Source organism: Lissotriton vulgaris, chromosome 5, assembly GCF_964263255.1.
Source record: "Lissotriton vulgaris chromosome 5, aLisVul1.2, whole genome shotgun sequence".
NCBI classification, from domain to species: Eukaryota; Metazoa; Chordata; class Amphibia; order Caudata; family Salamandridae; genus Lissotriton; species Lissotriton vulgaris.
Genome location: NC_141693.1, coordinates 860314337 through 860331584, shown reverse-complemented (window position 1 = coordinate 860331584; position 17248 = coordinate 860314337). Strand labels below are relative to the sequence as shown.

General features: G+C 45.5%; 1 protein-coding gene across 1 annotated transcript in view; it reads left to right on the top strand.

Moving 5' to 3' along the window:
* Positions 1 to 17248, top strand: part of LOC147711708 (heparan-alpha-glucosaminide N-acetyltransferase-like) — a 1547073-nt gene that overhangs the window by 37451 nt on the left and 1492374 nt on the right. The window contains exon 2 of the mRNA XM_086920225.1: positions 16191 to 16285. Within this exon, the coding sequence (XP_086776351.1) occupies positions 16191 to 16285 (95 nt within the window). The remainder of the gene's footprint in view (positions 1 to 16190; positions 16286 to 17248) is intronic.

Here is a 17248-nt window from a genome sequence, read left to right as displayed (position 1 = left end):
ATCCACTCAATTTATCAATCAATCAATTAAACCATTTGTAAAGCGCACTACCTACCCGTGAGGGGTTCAAGGCGCTGGGGAGTAGGCAATGCTGCTACTGGTCGAGGAGCCAGGTCTTGAGGAGTCTTCTGAAGGACAGCAGGTCCTGGGTCTGCCGTAGGTGGATGGGGAGGGTGTATTAGGTCTTGGCGGCAAGGTGGGAGAACGATCTGCCGCCAGAGGTCGCTCTTCGGATGCGGGGGAATGTAGCCAGGGTGAGGTCGGCGGAGCGGAGCTGGTGGGAGGGGGTGTAGAAGCTGAGCCGGCTGTTGAAGTATGCTGGTCCAGTGTTGTGGAGTGCCTTGTGTGCGTGGGTGAGGAGCTTGAAGGATATCCTCTTGTTGGTGGGGAGCCAGTGCAGGTCTCTAAGGTGAGGTGTGATGTGGCTGCGGTGAGGGACGTCAAGAATCAGGCGTGCAGAGGCAATCTGGATGCGTTGAAGCCGTTTCAGGAGTTTGGCTGAGGCTCCTGCGTAGAGGGCGTTTCCGTAGTCCAACCTGCTGCTGACGAGGGCCTGGTTGACCGTCCTTCTTCTTTCAGAGGGGATCCACCTGTATATCTCGTGGACCATGTAGAGGGTGTTGAAGCAGGAGGAAGAGACAGTGTTGACCTGCTCGGTCATGGAGAGGGTGTAGTCGAGGCTGACCCCTAGTTGCATGTGTGATCGATGGGTGTTGGAGCTGTTCCCAGTGCAGTCAGCTACCAGGAGTTGTTCCAAGCAGAAGGGGTGGATCCGAGGATGAGGACCTCCGCCTTGTCCGAGTTCAGCTTCAGTCAGCTGTTCCTCATCCACTCGGTGATGGCTTTCATTCCTTCGTGGAGGTTGGTTTTGGTGGTGTGGAGGTCCTTGGTGAGGGAGAAGATCAGCTGGGTGTCGTCGGCATAGGAGATGATGTTGAGGTCATGCAGCCGGGCAACATGGGCGAGCGGTGCCATGTAGATGTTGAACAACATTGGGCTGAGGGATGAGCCCTGGGGTACGCCGCAGATGATCTCCGTGGCTTCGGAGAGGAAGGGGGGGAGGTGGACGCTCTGAGTTCTGCCGGTGAGGAAGGAGGTGGTCCAGTCCAGGACCTTCTCTTGGATCCCGGCCTCTTGGAGGCGTGTTCGTAGTGTGTGGTGGCAGACCATGTCGAAGGAGGCTGACAGGTCCAGGAGGATGAGGGCCGCGGTTTATCCGTTGTCTAGCAGGGTCCTGATGTCATCGGTGGTGGCGATGAGGGCAGTTTCGATGCTGTGGTTGCTGCAGAACCCGGACTGGGACGGGTCCAGGATGCTGTTTTCCTTGAGGTAGCGGATCAGTTGTTTGTTGACAGTCTTCTCTATGACCTTCGATGGGAATGGGAGCTGGGAGATGGGCCGGAAGTTCTTGAGGTCCTTGGGGTCCGCCTAGGGTTTCTTGAGTAAGGCCTTAATCTCGGCGTTCTTCCAGCTCTCCGGGAAGGTTGCTGTCTCGAAGGAGATGCTGATGACTTTCCGGAGGTGGTGTGCGATGGCTGCGCTGGCTTTGTTGAAGATGTGGTGTGGGCAGGGGTCTGATGGAGATCCAGAGTGGATGGTGTTCATGACCTTGGTGGTGTCGTTGTCATTGATGTTGGTCCAGGAGAGTAGGCGGTTGGTGCGGATGGTGGATTGGGGGCGGGGGTTTTAGTGGTTGTCGTGCCGGTCATGTTGAATCTTGCGATGGAAGAAGGTGGCCAGTGAGTCGCACAGGTCTTGCGAAGGTTAGATATCGTTGGTGTTGGAGCTGGGGTTGGAGAGCTCCTTGACTATATTGAAGAGCTCTTTGCTGTTGTGTGCATTGTTGTCTAGGTGGTCTTTGAAGTAGGCCCTTTTAGCTAATCTGATGAGGTGATGGTGTCTTCGGGTGGCGTTCTTGTGGGCTGGGTAGCTGTCTGGTGTTCGTTCCCAGAGCCAGTTCTTCTCCAGCTTTCGGCAGGTTTGCTTGGAGGCCTGGTAGACTTCAGTGAACCAGCTGGCTTTCTTGCTGGTGTGACTGTTGGAGGGGTTCTTGAACGAGGCGAGGGTGTTGGCCCTGTCGTCGATCCACTGTCTGAGGTTGCGGGCAGCGGTGTTAGCGTCGGAGTGCTCGGGTGGTGGGTTCTGGGCAAGGGTAGTGGTTAGCTGGTGTTCGGTGTATTTACTCCAGCAGCGGCGATACATCTGTTGGGACTGGGAGCGATGGTGTGAGGTAGGTTTTCGGAAGGTGAAGTGAATGCAGAGATGGTCGGTCCAGTGGAGTTTGGTGGTGTGGTTGAAGCAGATGTGGGAGCTTGCGGAGAAGATGGGGTCGAGCGTGAGGCCGGCAGAGTGGGTGGGTGTTGTGACGAGTTGTCTTGAGTCCGAGGTGGGATAGGTTGTCGATCACTATGGAGTTGGTGTCGTTGTTGTTCTCGAGGTGGCAGTTCAGGTCCCGGAGGAGGGAGTAGACCTTGGAGGTGAGGGCGTGTGTGCAGGCGAAGTCGGCGATGGAGTCACTGAACTGTAGTCGGGGTCTGGGGGGTCTGTAGGTGAGGGTTCCTCTGAGGGTGGTGTTGGGGTCGGTGTGGATCTGGAAGTGCAGGTGTTCAACGGTGCTGAGGGTGTCGTTGGTGCTATTCGAGACTCTGAGGGTGTTCCTGTGGATGATGGTGATTCCTCCACCTACTCCGTTGGTGCGGTCCCTGCAGGTGATCTTGAAGCCGTCCGGGATGGCTATGGTAATGTCGGATGCCGAGGAGGGGTTCAGCCAGGTCTCCGTCAGGAAGGCGATGTCTGAGGAGGTTGAGTCTAGTAGGTCCCAGAGTTCAACGGCATGTTTGCAACCGGAGCAGGTTTTTGAGGAGGATGCATTTGAGGTAGTTGGGTTCTTTCCTGGTCGCTGGGTTGGCGGGTCGGATGCAGGTGTAGCAAGAGAAGGGTCCTTGTGTGCGTGTCGGGGCGGCCAGGCAGCAGGTGAGTGATCGTCCTGCGTAGAGGGTGCTGGAGTTGAAGTGGAGTCGGTTGTCGTGGCGTTCGCGGGGTTCAAGGGTCCTGGCACTGGGCGCGGTCAAGGTTAGGATGGGCGCAGACGGGCTTGCCTTTGGTGCCCCAGCGGCGCAGCCCCACAGCGGCCGCCATAAGAAGGGGAGGTAGGAGGGAGGAGCAGCTGGGAGGTCGGTGGGGGAATGGGAGAGTTGGGGGCAGGGCCTTCAGCCACGCCACCGGACTCCACTGGACAGACCACAGTTGCGTCCACTTCAGCTTCAGAAGGACCACGATCCACCACCACCAGCAACAGGTTGCACGCAGAAGCTGGAACAAGATCACAGCCGACCAGCTCGCGACCTTCCTGAGCATGAACCCTCCCACCAGCGCAACGAACCCAAGCCAGGTGGCCACCAACCTCGCGAAGTGGATCAGCAACTGCGCAGAAGACCTCGCCCCTCTGAAGACCCCGCCTAGCAGACCCGGTAGCAAGAAAGCCCCATGGTTCACCGACGAACTCAAGAGCTCCAAGAAGAACTGCAGAGCCCTCGAGAGAACATGGCGCAGAGACCCAACACCGGACAACATGACTGCCCTCAAGCTCGCCACCCGAAAACACCACCAACTCATCCACGCCACCAAGAAAACCGCATTCAAGGAACGACTGGACAACAACGCACACAACAGCAAGGAACTCTTCAAAATTGTTAAAGAGCTCTCCAACCCCAATGCCGGAAACAACGACATCACCCCTTCGCAAGACCTCTGCAACTCCCTCGCCTCCTACTTCCACAACAAGATCGCGGACATAGACAACAGCTTCAGCACTCAACCAACGCATGCCATGACCGAACCACCGCCCCCCACCACCACCCTCCGCGCCTAGACCCCGATCAGCACCGAAGACACCGTCCGCACGATGAACTCCATCCACTCCGGATCTCTTACCGACCCCTGCCCTCACCACGTCTTCAACAAGGCCGACGCTGTCATCGCACCCCACCAGTGGGACATCATCAACACCTCCTTTGACACCGCTACCTTCCCGGAAAGCTGGAAGCACGCCGAACTCAGCGCTCTACTAAAGAAGCCATCAGCCGACCCAACCGACCTCAAGAACTACCGCCCCATCTCGCTGCTCCTGTTTCCTGCTAAAGTCATCGAGAAGACCGTCAACAAGCAGCTGACCGCCTTCCTCGAGACAAACGGATCCCTCGACCTCTCGCAGTCCAGCTTCCGGGCCAACCACAGCACCGAGACCGCCCTGATCGCAGCCACCGATGACATCCGAGCACTGCTTGACAACGGAGAAACAGCAGCCCTCATCCTCCTAGACCTCTCCGCGGCCTTCGACACTGTCTGCCACCGTACACTAGTGCAGCGACTCAGCAACGTCGGAATCCAGGAGAAGGCACTGGAGTGGATCATCTCCTTCCTCGCCGGAAGGAAACAGAGAGTCCGCCTCCCCCCGTTCAGATCTGAAGCCACCGAAGTCATCTGCGGCGTTCCTCAAGGCTCCTCGCTCAGTCCAACCCTCTTCAATGTCTACATGAGCCCCCTCGCAGACATCGCACGCCAGCACAACCTCAACATCATCTCCTACGCCGACGACACCCAGCTGATTCTCTCCCTCACCAACGACCCCGCCTCCGCCAGAGCCAACCTTCACAAAGGGATGAAAGAGGTAGCCGAATGGATGAAGAACAGCCGCCTTAAACTGAACTCGGACAAGACAGAAGTCCTCATCCTGGGATCCTCACCCTCCGCCTGGGACGACTCCTGGTGGCCCCCGCCCTAGGCAGCGCACTCAAACCAACAGACCACGCACGCAACCTGGGCTTCATCCTGGACTCCTCCCTCTCCATGACCAGACAAGTCAACGCCGTCTCCTCGTCGTGCTTCAACATCCTGCGCATGCTACGTAAGATCTTCCGGTGGATCCCCACAGAGACCAGGAAGATGGTCACCCAGGCCCTCGTCACCAGCCGGCTGGACTACGGCAACTCCCTATACGCCGGAACCACCGTCAAACTCCAGAAGAGACTCCAGCGGATCCAGAACGCCACAGCACGACTCATCCTGGACATCCCCCGTCGCAGCCACATCACCGGACACCTGAGAGACCTGCACTGGCTCCCGGTCAACAAGAGAATCACCTTCCGACTCCTCACCCATGCACACAAAGCCCTACACAACCAAGGCCCAGGATACCTCAACAGCCGCCTCAACTTCTACGCTCCCAAACGCCAGCTTCGATCGACCGGCCACGCCCTCGCCGCCGTCCCCCGCATCCGAAGAGCCACCACAGGGGGACGGTCCTTCTCCTACCTCGCCGCCAAGACATGGAACTCCCTCCCGACCCACCTCCGCCTGACCCAGGACCACCTCGCCTTCAGGAAGCAACTCAAGACCTGGCTGTTCGAACAGTAGCGGACCCCCCTCCCCCAGGGCCTTGAGACCCTCTGGGTGAGTAGTGCGCTATATAAATGCTTTGATTGATTGATTGAAAGTGGCGGGAACTGGCAGGCAATGAAGGAATGGGCAACAATGGGGAGTAATGGCACAGAAGAGAGGGGGGAGCAAAAGACCAACAGCGGATTTACAAGGCGTGCAATGGAAGCAAGCTACAAGCAGAAGGTGTCAAACCCCTGACGGCAGCAGCAGCAGCAGGCTGGGTCAAAGGGCACACAGCCGGAGCGGTGCGTTGTGGGGAACAACCAACCAAGGGTCAAGGGTCTATCTCATTCACTCTACCTCACTCCACTCTACCCCACTCCATTCACTCTACCCCACTCCACTCCACTCTACCCCACTCCACTCTAACCTACTCCACTCCAATCTACTGCTCTGCGCTCCTATCTACCCCTCTCCAATCTACCCCACTCCAATATACCCTACCCAACCCCAGTCTACTCCACTTCACCCCAATCTACCCTACTCAACCCCAGTCTACTCCACTTCACCCTAATCTACCCCAATTCACTATACCCCGCTCTCCCCCTCCAATGTACTCCACATGGCTCCAATCTATCACACTCTATCCCACTCCACCCCAATCTACCCAATCACATCTCAATCTACCCCACACCATTCCAGTCTACCCCACTCCCCCAATCTACTGCACTCCATGCTACCCAATATCCCCCACTCCATTCCGTTTTACCTTACTATAATCCACCCAATCTAACCCTACTCCAATCTACCCCACTCCACTCTACTTCAGCCTACCCAACTCCACTCTAATCTACCCCAATCCACCCCATTCCTCTCTTCCCAATCTACCCCGATATTTCCCACTCTACTTTGCCCCAATCTACCTCGCTCTACCCCAATCAGATCTACCCTGTCCCACTCTACCCCACTCCATTCTACCATGCTAAGCTACCTCACTCCAATGTACCCCAATGTATCCCAATCCACCCGACTCCTACCCTACTCCACTCTATGCCAAACAACCCCACTGTACCCCATTTCACTCTACCCCACTCCAATCTACACCACTAACATTTAGCCATGCTTAAAAGCAGCCACACTGGTGTACACAATGGCTAAAGCAGATTGCCAAAGCCAATAGCTGTCACATAGGCGAGTCCTATTGGCTTTGCCAGTGATTGTTCAGCAGGCGCTGATACTCAGACTTGTTGCTTTTCAATCAGCAGAAACTTTCTGTCCGTGTTGCCCACCAAAGAATTAAGTTACGAATAGCCATGGGTACGAGTTGATACCCCTGGTTTGCTCATTGATACCCCCCGATGCTGCCCTTGCGATCCCTGGTATCAGCAGCATGAAGGCAGCAACTGGAATAAAATGAATGCAGGACGCTGTGGATCTTGTTTACTTTCTGTGGTTTCCATGACTTACCTTCAAAATTGAGCTTCAGTAGCCTACCATAAGCTGTTGGGGAGCTGAGGGTGGGACAAACGGGCAACTGTGTGATGTCAGCAGTGGTCAAAGGATGCACATTATCTTTTATGCTAACTCTTTTTTTTAAGTTTAAGGTTTATTAAGGATGAAAAAAGTCATAAACACAAAAGAATCATATAAGAGAAAATACAATGAAAAAATAAGCTAATACATTATACAACCTATTACAGTCTTCATGTAATAAAAGAAGAAAGAAAGAGAAAGGGGGGAGAAGAGGGAGGAGAGAGAGGGAGGGGGGAATAACATGTATGAATAATGTCAGTGAAAGCAACACCTAAACTTTGCCTTTAGGTTACAACAAGAATATTGGTAAAAACAAGAATTTTTTTTTTGTAGACACAAAATCGTACATTAACAGAACTAATACGGAAAAAAGGGAGCAAAAAACCAAAGGCAGTCATCTAGAGTAGAGGGTAAGGAGACAACAGGAAAATTTATGGAGGTTTCTTAACTACATCTAGAGTGATCATGTTAATAGAAGAAGCTAAGGCTAGATCCGAAAGGTAAGAGGATAGAGGGAGCCATAAAAGATCTCCCTTAATACATAGAGAGAGAGGGTTATTATTGCATGTGTCTAATCTATGGTGAAAACAAACAGCATTCCACCAGGCCTTGAAAGTAACTTTATCTGCTTGTTTCCAGTTAGAAGTAATTAAGTGAAGGGCAATCGCTAATAATAAGTCAATTAAAGAGGGAATATGCATATGTGTTGGGTGAGGCCAAGAGGGAGATAGTGACCCTAAAAAGATATGGGAGGAGGAAAAGGGGATTTGGGTATTGAAAATGTTATTAATTTGAGACCAAACTGAGAGCCAAAACTGAGATAAGGAGGGGCAATCAAAGAGCATATGTTTTAAATTGAATGAGGCACTTTTACAAGACCAACAGGTAGAGAATAGGTCTGCTGAAAAAGTGGCTAATTTCAATTGGGTAAAAAGAAGGCGTTTATAAATAAAATACAAGGTCTGGGATGTATTAGCTGCTCTGGATGTCTTATGAATTTTTTACCATAATGAATCCCAAAAAGGAATAGACCAACATTCACCAAAGTCCTTTTCCCAGGCCAATTCAGCTTTTCCCTTAGGTCTGTTAGTAGCGAAAAATAGGTGCTTATATAAAAATGAGGCCGATGTATGAGTAGATAACAGCGGAAAACTATTAGAAGATGAAGTAGGGATGTTTGCGTTAGGGGGTAAAGAATGAAGATATTGAAGAAGAGAAGGAAGAAGAGAATCATATTGAGATTTACAAGAAGAGGGTAAAGAGAAGTTCAGTTGGAGGTCTGAAAAAGAGAGGGGAAGGGAATCAAACACCAATTGCGAAATCCAAAGCAAACCCTTGAGTCTCCATTTTTTCCAATAAATGGTACGACCTTTGATACGCAGTAAATGATTATGCCAAATAGATTGAGTGTCTAACGAAGATAAGGCCGGATAGGAGGAAGGAAGAAAAGGTATTAATAATTTACGAGTATGAGAGATCACTTCAGGTCGAAATGAAGAAATATTATTAGTAAAAGCTAGTGATTCACGAAAGTGAAAGGGAGATATAAAGTGTTGTTCTATTTTCAACCAAAGAGGAGGATGCATATCTTGGTCCAGATACAACCAACGAGAAGATTGTCTTAGAGAAAAAGCATGATGATACGATTTGAAATCGGGGAATTTGAGGCCACCCGAGGATTTATCAGCTTAAAGAGCATTAAGAGCTATACGAGGAGATTTATTTTTCCAGAGGAATTTATTTGAAATAGAATCAATTTTTTAAAAATAAAAATCAGAAATATGAACTGGGATCATAGAAAGAAGATAAAGGATAAGCGGAGAGAGCATCATTTTAATTGAATCTAATCGACCATACCAGGAAAGAAAAAGTGGGTGCCAACGATCAATGGATGTAGAGAGAGAGTTAGAAAGAGTGTCAACATTTTCTTTTAAAGTTTCTGGAATAGAGGGGGTAAACCATAAACCTAAATATTTGATTTTAGAAGTCTTCCAAGCAAAGCCAGAGGAAATAAAATCTTGTTCGAGACAGAGAACATTTAAAGGGAGAACTTCACATTTATCTGAATTAAAACGATAACCGGATAGTTGGGAGAATGTATCCACTTGAGAGAGAAAAGCTGGTAGAGAAATAGAAGGATTAGAACAGTAAAGAAGGATGTCATCAGCATAGACAGACAATTTAACATGGGGAGAATCAAGTTTAAAGCCAGAAATACTGTTGTCAAGCGTTAAAAAAGGTTCTAAGGCAATGATAAATAAAAGTGGGGATAAAGGACAACCCTGACGGACTCCTCTAGAAAGAGATAAGAAGTCAGAGGAGACACCATTAACAAAAATAGAGGCTTTGGAGTCAGAATATAATAAAGAAATGAGAGAGATTAATTTAGTAGGAAGACCAATCCATTTAAGTGCCTGAAACATGAAATCCCAACCTATCCTATCAAATTCTTTTTCAGCGTTCAATGCTGTAGCGGCAATGGGATAGTCAAGAGAATAGGCCTTACTTAGAATATTAAAGAAAACCCTAGAATTATCGGATGACAGACGACCTTTAACAAAACCAGATTGTTCAGGACCAATAATGTGTGGGAGGATGGGATCAAGACGGAGAGCAAGGAGCTTTGCAAATATCTTGTAATCAAGATTAACTAAGGAAATCGGTCGGTAGTTCTTACAAAGGAAGGAATCTTTATTTTCTTTAGGAATCAAGCAGATCACAGCTTCCTGAAAAGTACCTGAAGAAGAACCTTCCTTTACAAAATGTTGATAAAGCGATAAAAGATGAGAGAATAGTAAAGAGGCAAAATGAGCATTGAACTCAATATTGAAGCCATCAGGACCAGGTGCCTTACCTCTTTTTAGTTTAGAGACAGCATGAGTAATTTCAGATAAAGTGATATCCTTCTCCAGTGAGGCAAAGTCTATGTCCTCCGTGGAGGGAGGATGTAATGAGTGAAAGAAAGAAGAAAGAGCAGTAGAGGACGGACAATTTTCTGGCGTGTACAAAGTTTTATAGAAGAAAACAAATTCATTTAAAATATCACTATTTTTAAATAACGAAACACCAGCAGTATTACGTATGGATTCAATTTTAGTACGTTCACGACGAATTTTTAAATAATTTGCAAGCAGTTTGCCCATCTTATTCTGGCCTCCATAATATCGGGCACTACTTTTCAAAAGATAGGAAGATGCAGCTTCCGTAGACGATTTGTTAAAAGAAATTTTCGCATCTATGAGACGCTTTAATGAGGTTTCAGAATTAGAACGATAATAGTAATATTCAAGGTTTTTAAGGTTGGCTAACAACTGAGCATGTTTGACTTCAAAAAACGTCTTTTTCCGGGAGACAAAACTTATGACAAACCCTCTAGCTGCTGCTTTAAAAGAATCCCATATCATCACTGGAGAATATTCTGGGATAGAATTAATAGAGAAAAATTCAGTTGCAAAAGAAGTGAATTGGCCTGTGAAATTAGGATCTAAAAGAAGTGAATTATTGAAACGCCATTTACCCTTATGGGGACTGAAAGGTAGAAGGTCAAAGTCTGCAAAAACTGGGGCATGATCTGATATCAATATGGACCCAATTTCAGCATGTGTAACAAGTTGGGATAAGGGTTTACTAAAGAAAAGGTGATCTATTCTGGATTGTAAATTATGAGGAGGGGAATGAGAAGTATACTCCTGTAAATCTGGGTTACAAAGCCTCCAAATGTCAGTTAAAGCTTTGCGTCGAATAGCAGAAGTAAACTGAGAATGCATCTTAGTGTTTGTGAATCTGACAGAGGAATGTCTATCTAGGATAGGGTCAAGGACCTGGTTACAGTCACCCCCAAAGATAAGGTAATCATCAGCAAACATAAGGAGTTTATCGGAAATCTGATTCCAGAACATATTAAAGGTGCATAAACATTAAACAACACCAAGGGAATGGGATCAATAAGCAATTTAACAATTACCCAGCGACCTTCAAGATCATTTTCTTGATGAACTATTGTAAATTGATGTTTTTATGACACAATATCGATAGGCCATTTTTCTTTCCAAAGTCTGGGGAGGAGAAAACAAAACCCACCCAACCTCTTTTCAGCTTGGCTGCTTCAATATCAGAGAAATGGGTTTCTTGAATAAAGGCAATATCTACATTCAATCTAGCTAAATGAGTTAAAACTTGTTGTCTCTTTATAGGATTGTCAACTCCCTTGACATTCTAAGTTAAGACTCTAAATGAGTCATAAAAAATAAACATGCACATATATTATCAGAATTAACGGCAAAATAACATCTATGAAATAGGATATATGAACCAAACACAAGAATATAAACAGCATAGGTAACTAGGCTCATATTATTGGTAAGAAACATGAACATTTCTTATAAAAACAAAAGATAAGAGAGTATCATGTAGGTTGGAAATTAATAATATGCACAGTATAACAGTGCAGAATCATAGTAGGAAAAGAAGAGAAAATAACAGAGAAGAGAAAAAGATTTTGAGATTGAAATAGCAGAAAAACAAGAAATGGTGAAGCAACGGAAAAGTAAGAAGAATAGTACAGGAAGGAGAAATAAAGAGAGAGGGAGATAGGAAAGGAAGAAAGAAGAGAAATGACCACTGAGAAAAAGAGAAACAAAGAACGAACAATGGAAAAGAATAAGAACATTTGATAATGAAAAGAAACATTAAAGAGACGTACCACACTCAAACAATGAGGAATGAGGAACGCGCACAGGGAGAAGGACTTCCGAGTGAATACAAAAAGCAGACAATGTAGGGGGTCACAAAAACCGCATCTGGAAAAAATCAAAAGAACAATGTTAACAAGACAAATAATGCAACATGAGAGAAGAACAAAGCACAAAAGGAAATACAGAATACAAGTCAAAAATACAAAATATAAAGTACAAAGTGTAGACGAATACAGGCAGGACATCAAGACGCGACATCACTCCAGCATACGAAGAACGCAAACAAAGTACTCATGGTCGAGGAATTTCCATGGAGACACTTGAACATGAGTCTAGAAAACGCTGAAGCATAACCGGTTCTTCGTAGTTCGTCGTCTTGTTGGTATAAGTCACTTTGAATAGACATGGATGGAATAATCCGTATAGAGCGTTCAAAGAGTGAAGAGCAGGCCTCATTTCCAGAAACTTCTTACGACGATCTGCTGTGCTTTTGGCATAATCTTGAGCAAAGAAGAGGTTGGATCCCTGCCAAGCAATTTTCCCTTTTTGCTTGGCAGCCTGAAGGACTCTGAGTAAATCAGTATATTCGCAAAAATATAAAATAACACCTCTGGGTTTAACTGTAGAAGATGATGAAGAAGGGATGCGAGAGGGTGGACCGAGGCGATGAGCACGTTGGATGTTTAAAATTGGAGAACTCCGGAGACCAAGAAGCTGAGGCAGAAAAGTCTGAAAGAAGGAGATGGGATTTGACCCCTCAAGTCCCTCCGCCAGACCGTAAATGCGTAGATTATTGTGTCTGTTTTGGTTTTCTAAATTTTCCACCTGTTTTTTGAGGCTTTGAATTTCTCTGTGCATGCCAGGAACCTGATCCGTGAGAGGCTGAACTGAAGAAATAGACTTTTCAAGATGGTCAACTTTTTGCTTCTGTGTGACCAATTAACTTTAAGGCTCTGAAGGCGAGCGTTTTGTCGGCCATATATGGCTTGAGTGAACGAATTTCTTCCATGAAGGGTTTAAGAGAACGGATTTCGAAGCATTAGGAGGAGAAGGAGGGTTGGCTTTAACTCGTTTCCCCGTGGTAGAGGAAGACGCAGAAGGTAATTTTGAAGTGTTCTTTGTATTTGAGCGAGAAGAAGGAGGAGAGGAGTCCTTCATAGAAGTAGCGTCCTTAGGTGTGTCCTCTAAATGCTCTTGCAGCACGCTAAAAGGATTAACATCCCGTAAAGGCATATTGGTGGAAGTAGCTTGTTGAGAGGGACTTCTGTTTGTCGTGACATCGCCAGCAAAAAGATTTTTTATAAAATGAGAGCCAACCAAGTTCAAAACCACTAAATAAGTAACCTGAGCATGCACAATGAAGATGCAACAAACTGTTCAAAATCCACGAATGTAGTAAAGAAGAAGGACTGCACCAAAGCTACAATGAGTTCATCACAAGATTTCTAAGCAGCCAGACTGGTGAAGGAATAACTGCATCCAAAAACAATAAAGCGCAACACAGTCATTTACCTCAGGAGCATGCATGGAGTATAATCTGTATAGCGTTTTCTTGAAAGAAATAAGCATCAGAAATATAAGAAAATATGCTAATGAGGAAAAAGCACAGAAGCGCATGGACGATGAAAATTAAAATTGCGCAATTACTAGTCATGAAAATATTGTTCTTATACATTACTGGAGGTCAAATGTCCATAAAAATAGCATGGCAGGAAGAAGGAGGTCATGATTTTAGGAGAACAGCAAGCAGCGCTCGTGTGCGCGTCCGAAGCTGCAGAAACGGCAAAATGGCGGCCGCGACTCTGACGCACTTGAGTTATGGCGCAGGAGTGAGGAAAATCATACCGCTGTTCTTTCTAACGTCGGAAAGGGCACCAATGTGTGCCGCGGGTGTTCCGGTTCCAGAAATTGCAGGTTTCGAGGACCCGTAGTCGTTGGGAGCACTCGAAAGCTTCCCGTCGCGGCTACGTCTCTGCGGAACCCTCCGGACCGGCGGCCATGTCCTTCGGCGCCGAAACCACGCCCCCCTTTTATGCTACCTCTGATATAGTGGAAAATCAACTTCCATCTGGTAAGGTCCTTCACTAGGACCAAAGCAGGCTCTAGGTGCATGTGTGGCGATGAGACTCCAAGGTAACTTATTGATGCAAACTCTTGACCATTGGTGAGATGGGGAGCCTAGATTTTAATCCCATTGTACAATGTGGGTCCCTGCATACTGCGCTATGACACAAAATTATTCTAGGCGGGTGCCATGATGTCATTTGTGATGGCCACACTGACGATTATAAATCCAGCTAGATAAGTGAAACCTGTTAACCTTGTTGGTCCATCCTCACAGTGATACATCAAGTGGCTGCTGAGCCAATTTTATTAATTGTTGTCTTTCTTGCGGTATTTAATCTGCATAGATGGATCCCACACTTTACCATGTAAATAAAGACCATTTTTGAGTAAATATTACTGCAACTTTCTACTTAAGTCCTAAAAGCAGAAAACTTCCTTCTTTTCTTTGCTTATTCTGTCTCATTGAGCTTCCGTAGTGCCCACGCTGATGCTTTTAAGCATCAAACGACTATCATTTCCCAAACACACAATTATCTGATATAACCATTCATGATACCATGATGAAGACACAAACTTGCCTCCCTTCTGTTAGGTATGTATTGGTGTTTATATGGCAAAAACCTAGTTATGAAGCAAGTGATCACTGTACAGTATGTGAGGATTGGGAGATTATCTCATGTAAATAAATCAAGTGGGGTTAGATAAATACTTTTTGCACACATTTTTAGGCAGAGGAAGATTGATTGATTTCACCCAGAATCAGTCTATGTTGAGTCAAGCCCCAGTGCAGGTTACAAAGGCGGAAGCTCTAGTCTCTATGCCAGAGCTCACCCCACCACTGTTTTGTGTGAGTGTGCATACCCAAAGCTTGGTGATAAAGGGCGAGACAGAGCAAGTTCACTTCTACATATATGTGCATGTCACTTGCAATCCTTGATATTGAACATTGAGCATTTACTGGAGGCTGCTTACAAATGTACACAGAAGTCTATTTCACGAGCACATGTCTACTTTAACATATGAGATTGTGTACCCAAATGTTAATAAGTAGTCACACAAACATTGTTCCTTAAGTATGTAGGTATACATCTACCTAGTCTGTGTTGTTTACAGCTCAACAGCGCATTTCTGTTTAGATGTATAAATATGTGCAGGTGCTTGTTGTTGCCGGACGAGAGAAGGAAAGTGAATAATGCTCCATCTTGAAGACTGAGTTGAGGAACTACTTGCAATGGGACTTAATATATAAGATACATAGCAAATCTCAGAAGGGTGAAAACACTGGTGCATTGCACCATTTTGAAAAAGGTTCCTACAAACAAATGTGTCCCTCTGGTTAGCTAAGGTTGTCCCAAAAGTTCGAAACCACCAATACAAGTAAAAATCCCTGGTGTGGAGCTCACTGTGAATGTCGATGGTGCCAAGAGGTTACAGTCCAAAGAAACAAAAGCTGTAGGCATAAAACGTGAGCTCTGGAAATTTAGAGTCCAAATGTTCTAATGTTGCCAGCTATGGCATAGCATACCTTGGCTTGGAAATGAGGTTTAAACCTATTGTTCCATGTAAACTTCAACAACACATAACTTAAAGCTACAAACCTCATGGTTACCAATGACATCATGGAACTGGACACTAAATTCCAGTCCAAGTCTTTCTTCCAGAAACCATTGCAATCTAGAAATTTAGTCCAGTTGGTTCAATTGAAATATTCTCAAATGGCTTTTGTTGTTGAATGAAAGATCAGGACTGGAATATGTTGTCCTTCTTGGCCAGGTTCACTAACTCGCAAGGCTAACAAAGTATTATGATGTGAATTTTAGGGATCAATGTTGTGTTTGAAATGAGTTGAAAGTAATTTTTGTGAAAATCAGGAAATATATTTGAATGATGATGTTACGATTCTTCATACGTATTTAAAACTTATATTTGGAAATCATGGTCGTTATGAATATATGGACCTGATGTTAAGTTAGGTCTGATTTAAAATGTTAAAATAGACCGAATTGAAATAGGAAGGTCACAAGAACTTGTTAAATTTGAAAGTCATCTGCTTATTAAAGTATCTCAAAATGCTGTACATATATCTTCTTTAAGCAAGGACCTGAGCCATCTGAAACACATTTTGCACTTTTTCTAATCAGAAAATGGAAAAAAAGGATTATATTTTTGCAACATTACTGGAGTGTGAGTAATCCTCTTTGAGTGCTCTAGACGAGCAGCCTAATGACCTCCTTGACAACAGGTGTTGCCACAGGACTTTATGTGGTGATGTTGGGTGTATTTGTATAGTGCACGACTCACCCGGCTGAGTACCCTGGCGCTTGTGTCCATGATAATATGGAGTCATCTGGTCAACAAACCCAAATACACAAATGGGTCTGTTCAGAGGCTACTCTTCCAGAGGCCTCCATGGTGTAGCCGTAGAGCATTGACCCCCAGCTAACCTGGGCAGCGCCATTTTCTGACATCTCTCCTGAACGGTGTGTAGTATATTAATCCCTCTAACCTTCTCCTTAGGGAATGAGCTGAAGCTTGACCAGGCTCTTCTCACCGTGCAAAACCACCTGCCAGACAACATCAGCCTCTACTATGTCTCCGACTACTGCTACCAGGTAAGTCTAACTTTGGGCATGATAGACCAGTGTGTGGACTCCTTCCTTATTTTGTCTGAGTGCTGTGTATTTTGGTGCAGTCATACAGCGCTCAATACATTCAGATACCTTAGGAGCAGCATTTATTTGGGGGGGGGGGGGCGGGGGTGGAGACTCTCTCTTCTGAGTATTTCTCCTCGGAATAAGGGATAACCTAAGGAATTAATGTTATGCTCACCAGACATCACAGAGCTTGCCTCTTTTTTGAACATTTTCCCCACTCTAATTTCATTAGTCTTTTCCTGGAAAAATATGAAGGGGTAACATTTTGGATGTGAGGTAATTTATGCAAAACTCGGAATTTCAGTTTGGGCCAAAGCTCCAAATTTCCACTGGTATCCAGATTCTCCAGGGACTCTGAATGAGCTCGAATGTACTTTTGAATTTCATAATATCAATTCAAAAATTCTTCCTCTCCATATACTTTCATCCTTTGCATCAGCGTACATCTTTCACCCCTTTCCCTTCAAACACCCAATCTCTGTCCTATGTCTTCATACATGTACATTTTCCGGCTTCTCATTATGTCTCCTGTAGTTTATATATCCAAATTCTTCAGTGATTTTGTAATCCCCGCTCCTCAGCATGTTATTTCCTACCACAGGTCAATTGCAGGAATTAAACTAATACTAATGTATATTATAATTTAAAAATAGTATAAAAACAAATGTATATATACATATACCATTAACATAAAATCTTTTAAAACACAAACCGTTCTAAATTAAATAGAAAAATTAAACAGCTTAAAATTCTTTAAATTTAGAAAAAAATATTTTACACATTCAAATTAATAATAATTATACATTTTATAATTTTAAATACACAAAAACATAATATAAATTATAGGAGCATAAAATAAATTATAAAATGTAAAATGTAATACATATACTATCCCCACTGCAATTTAGACCAAACTATGCA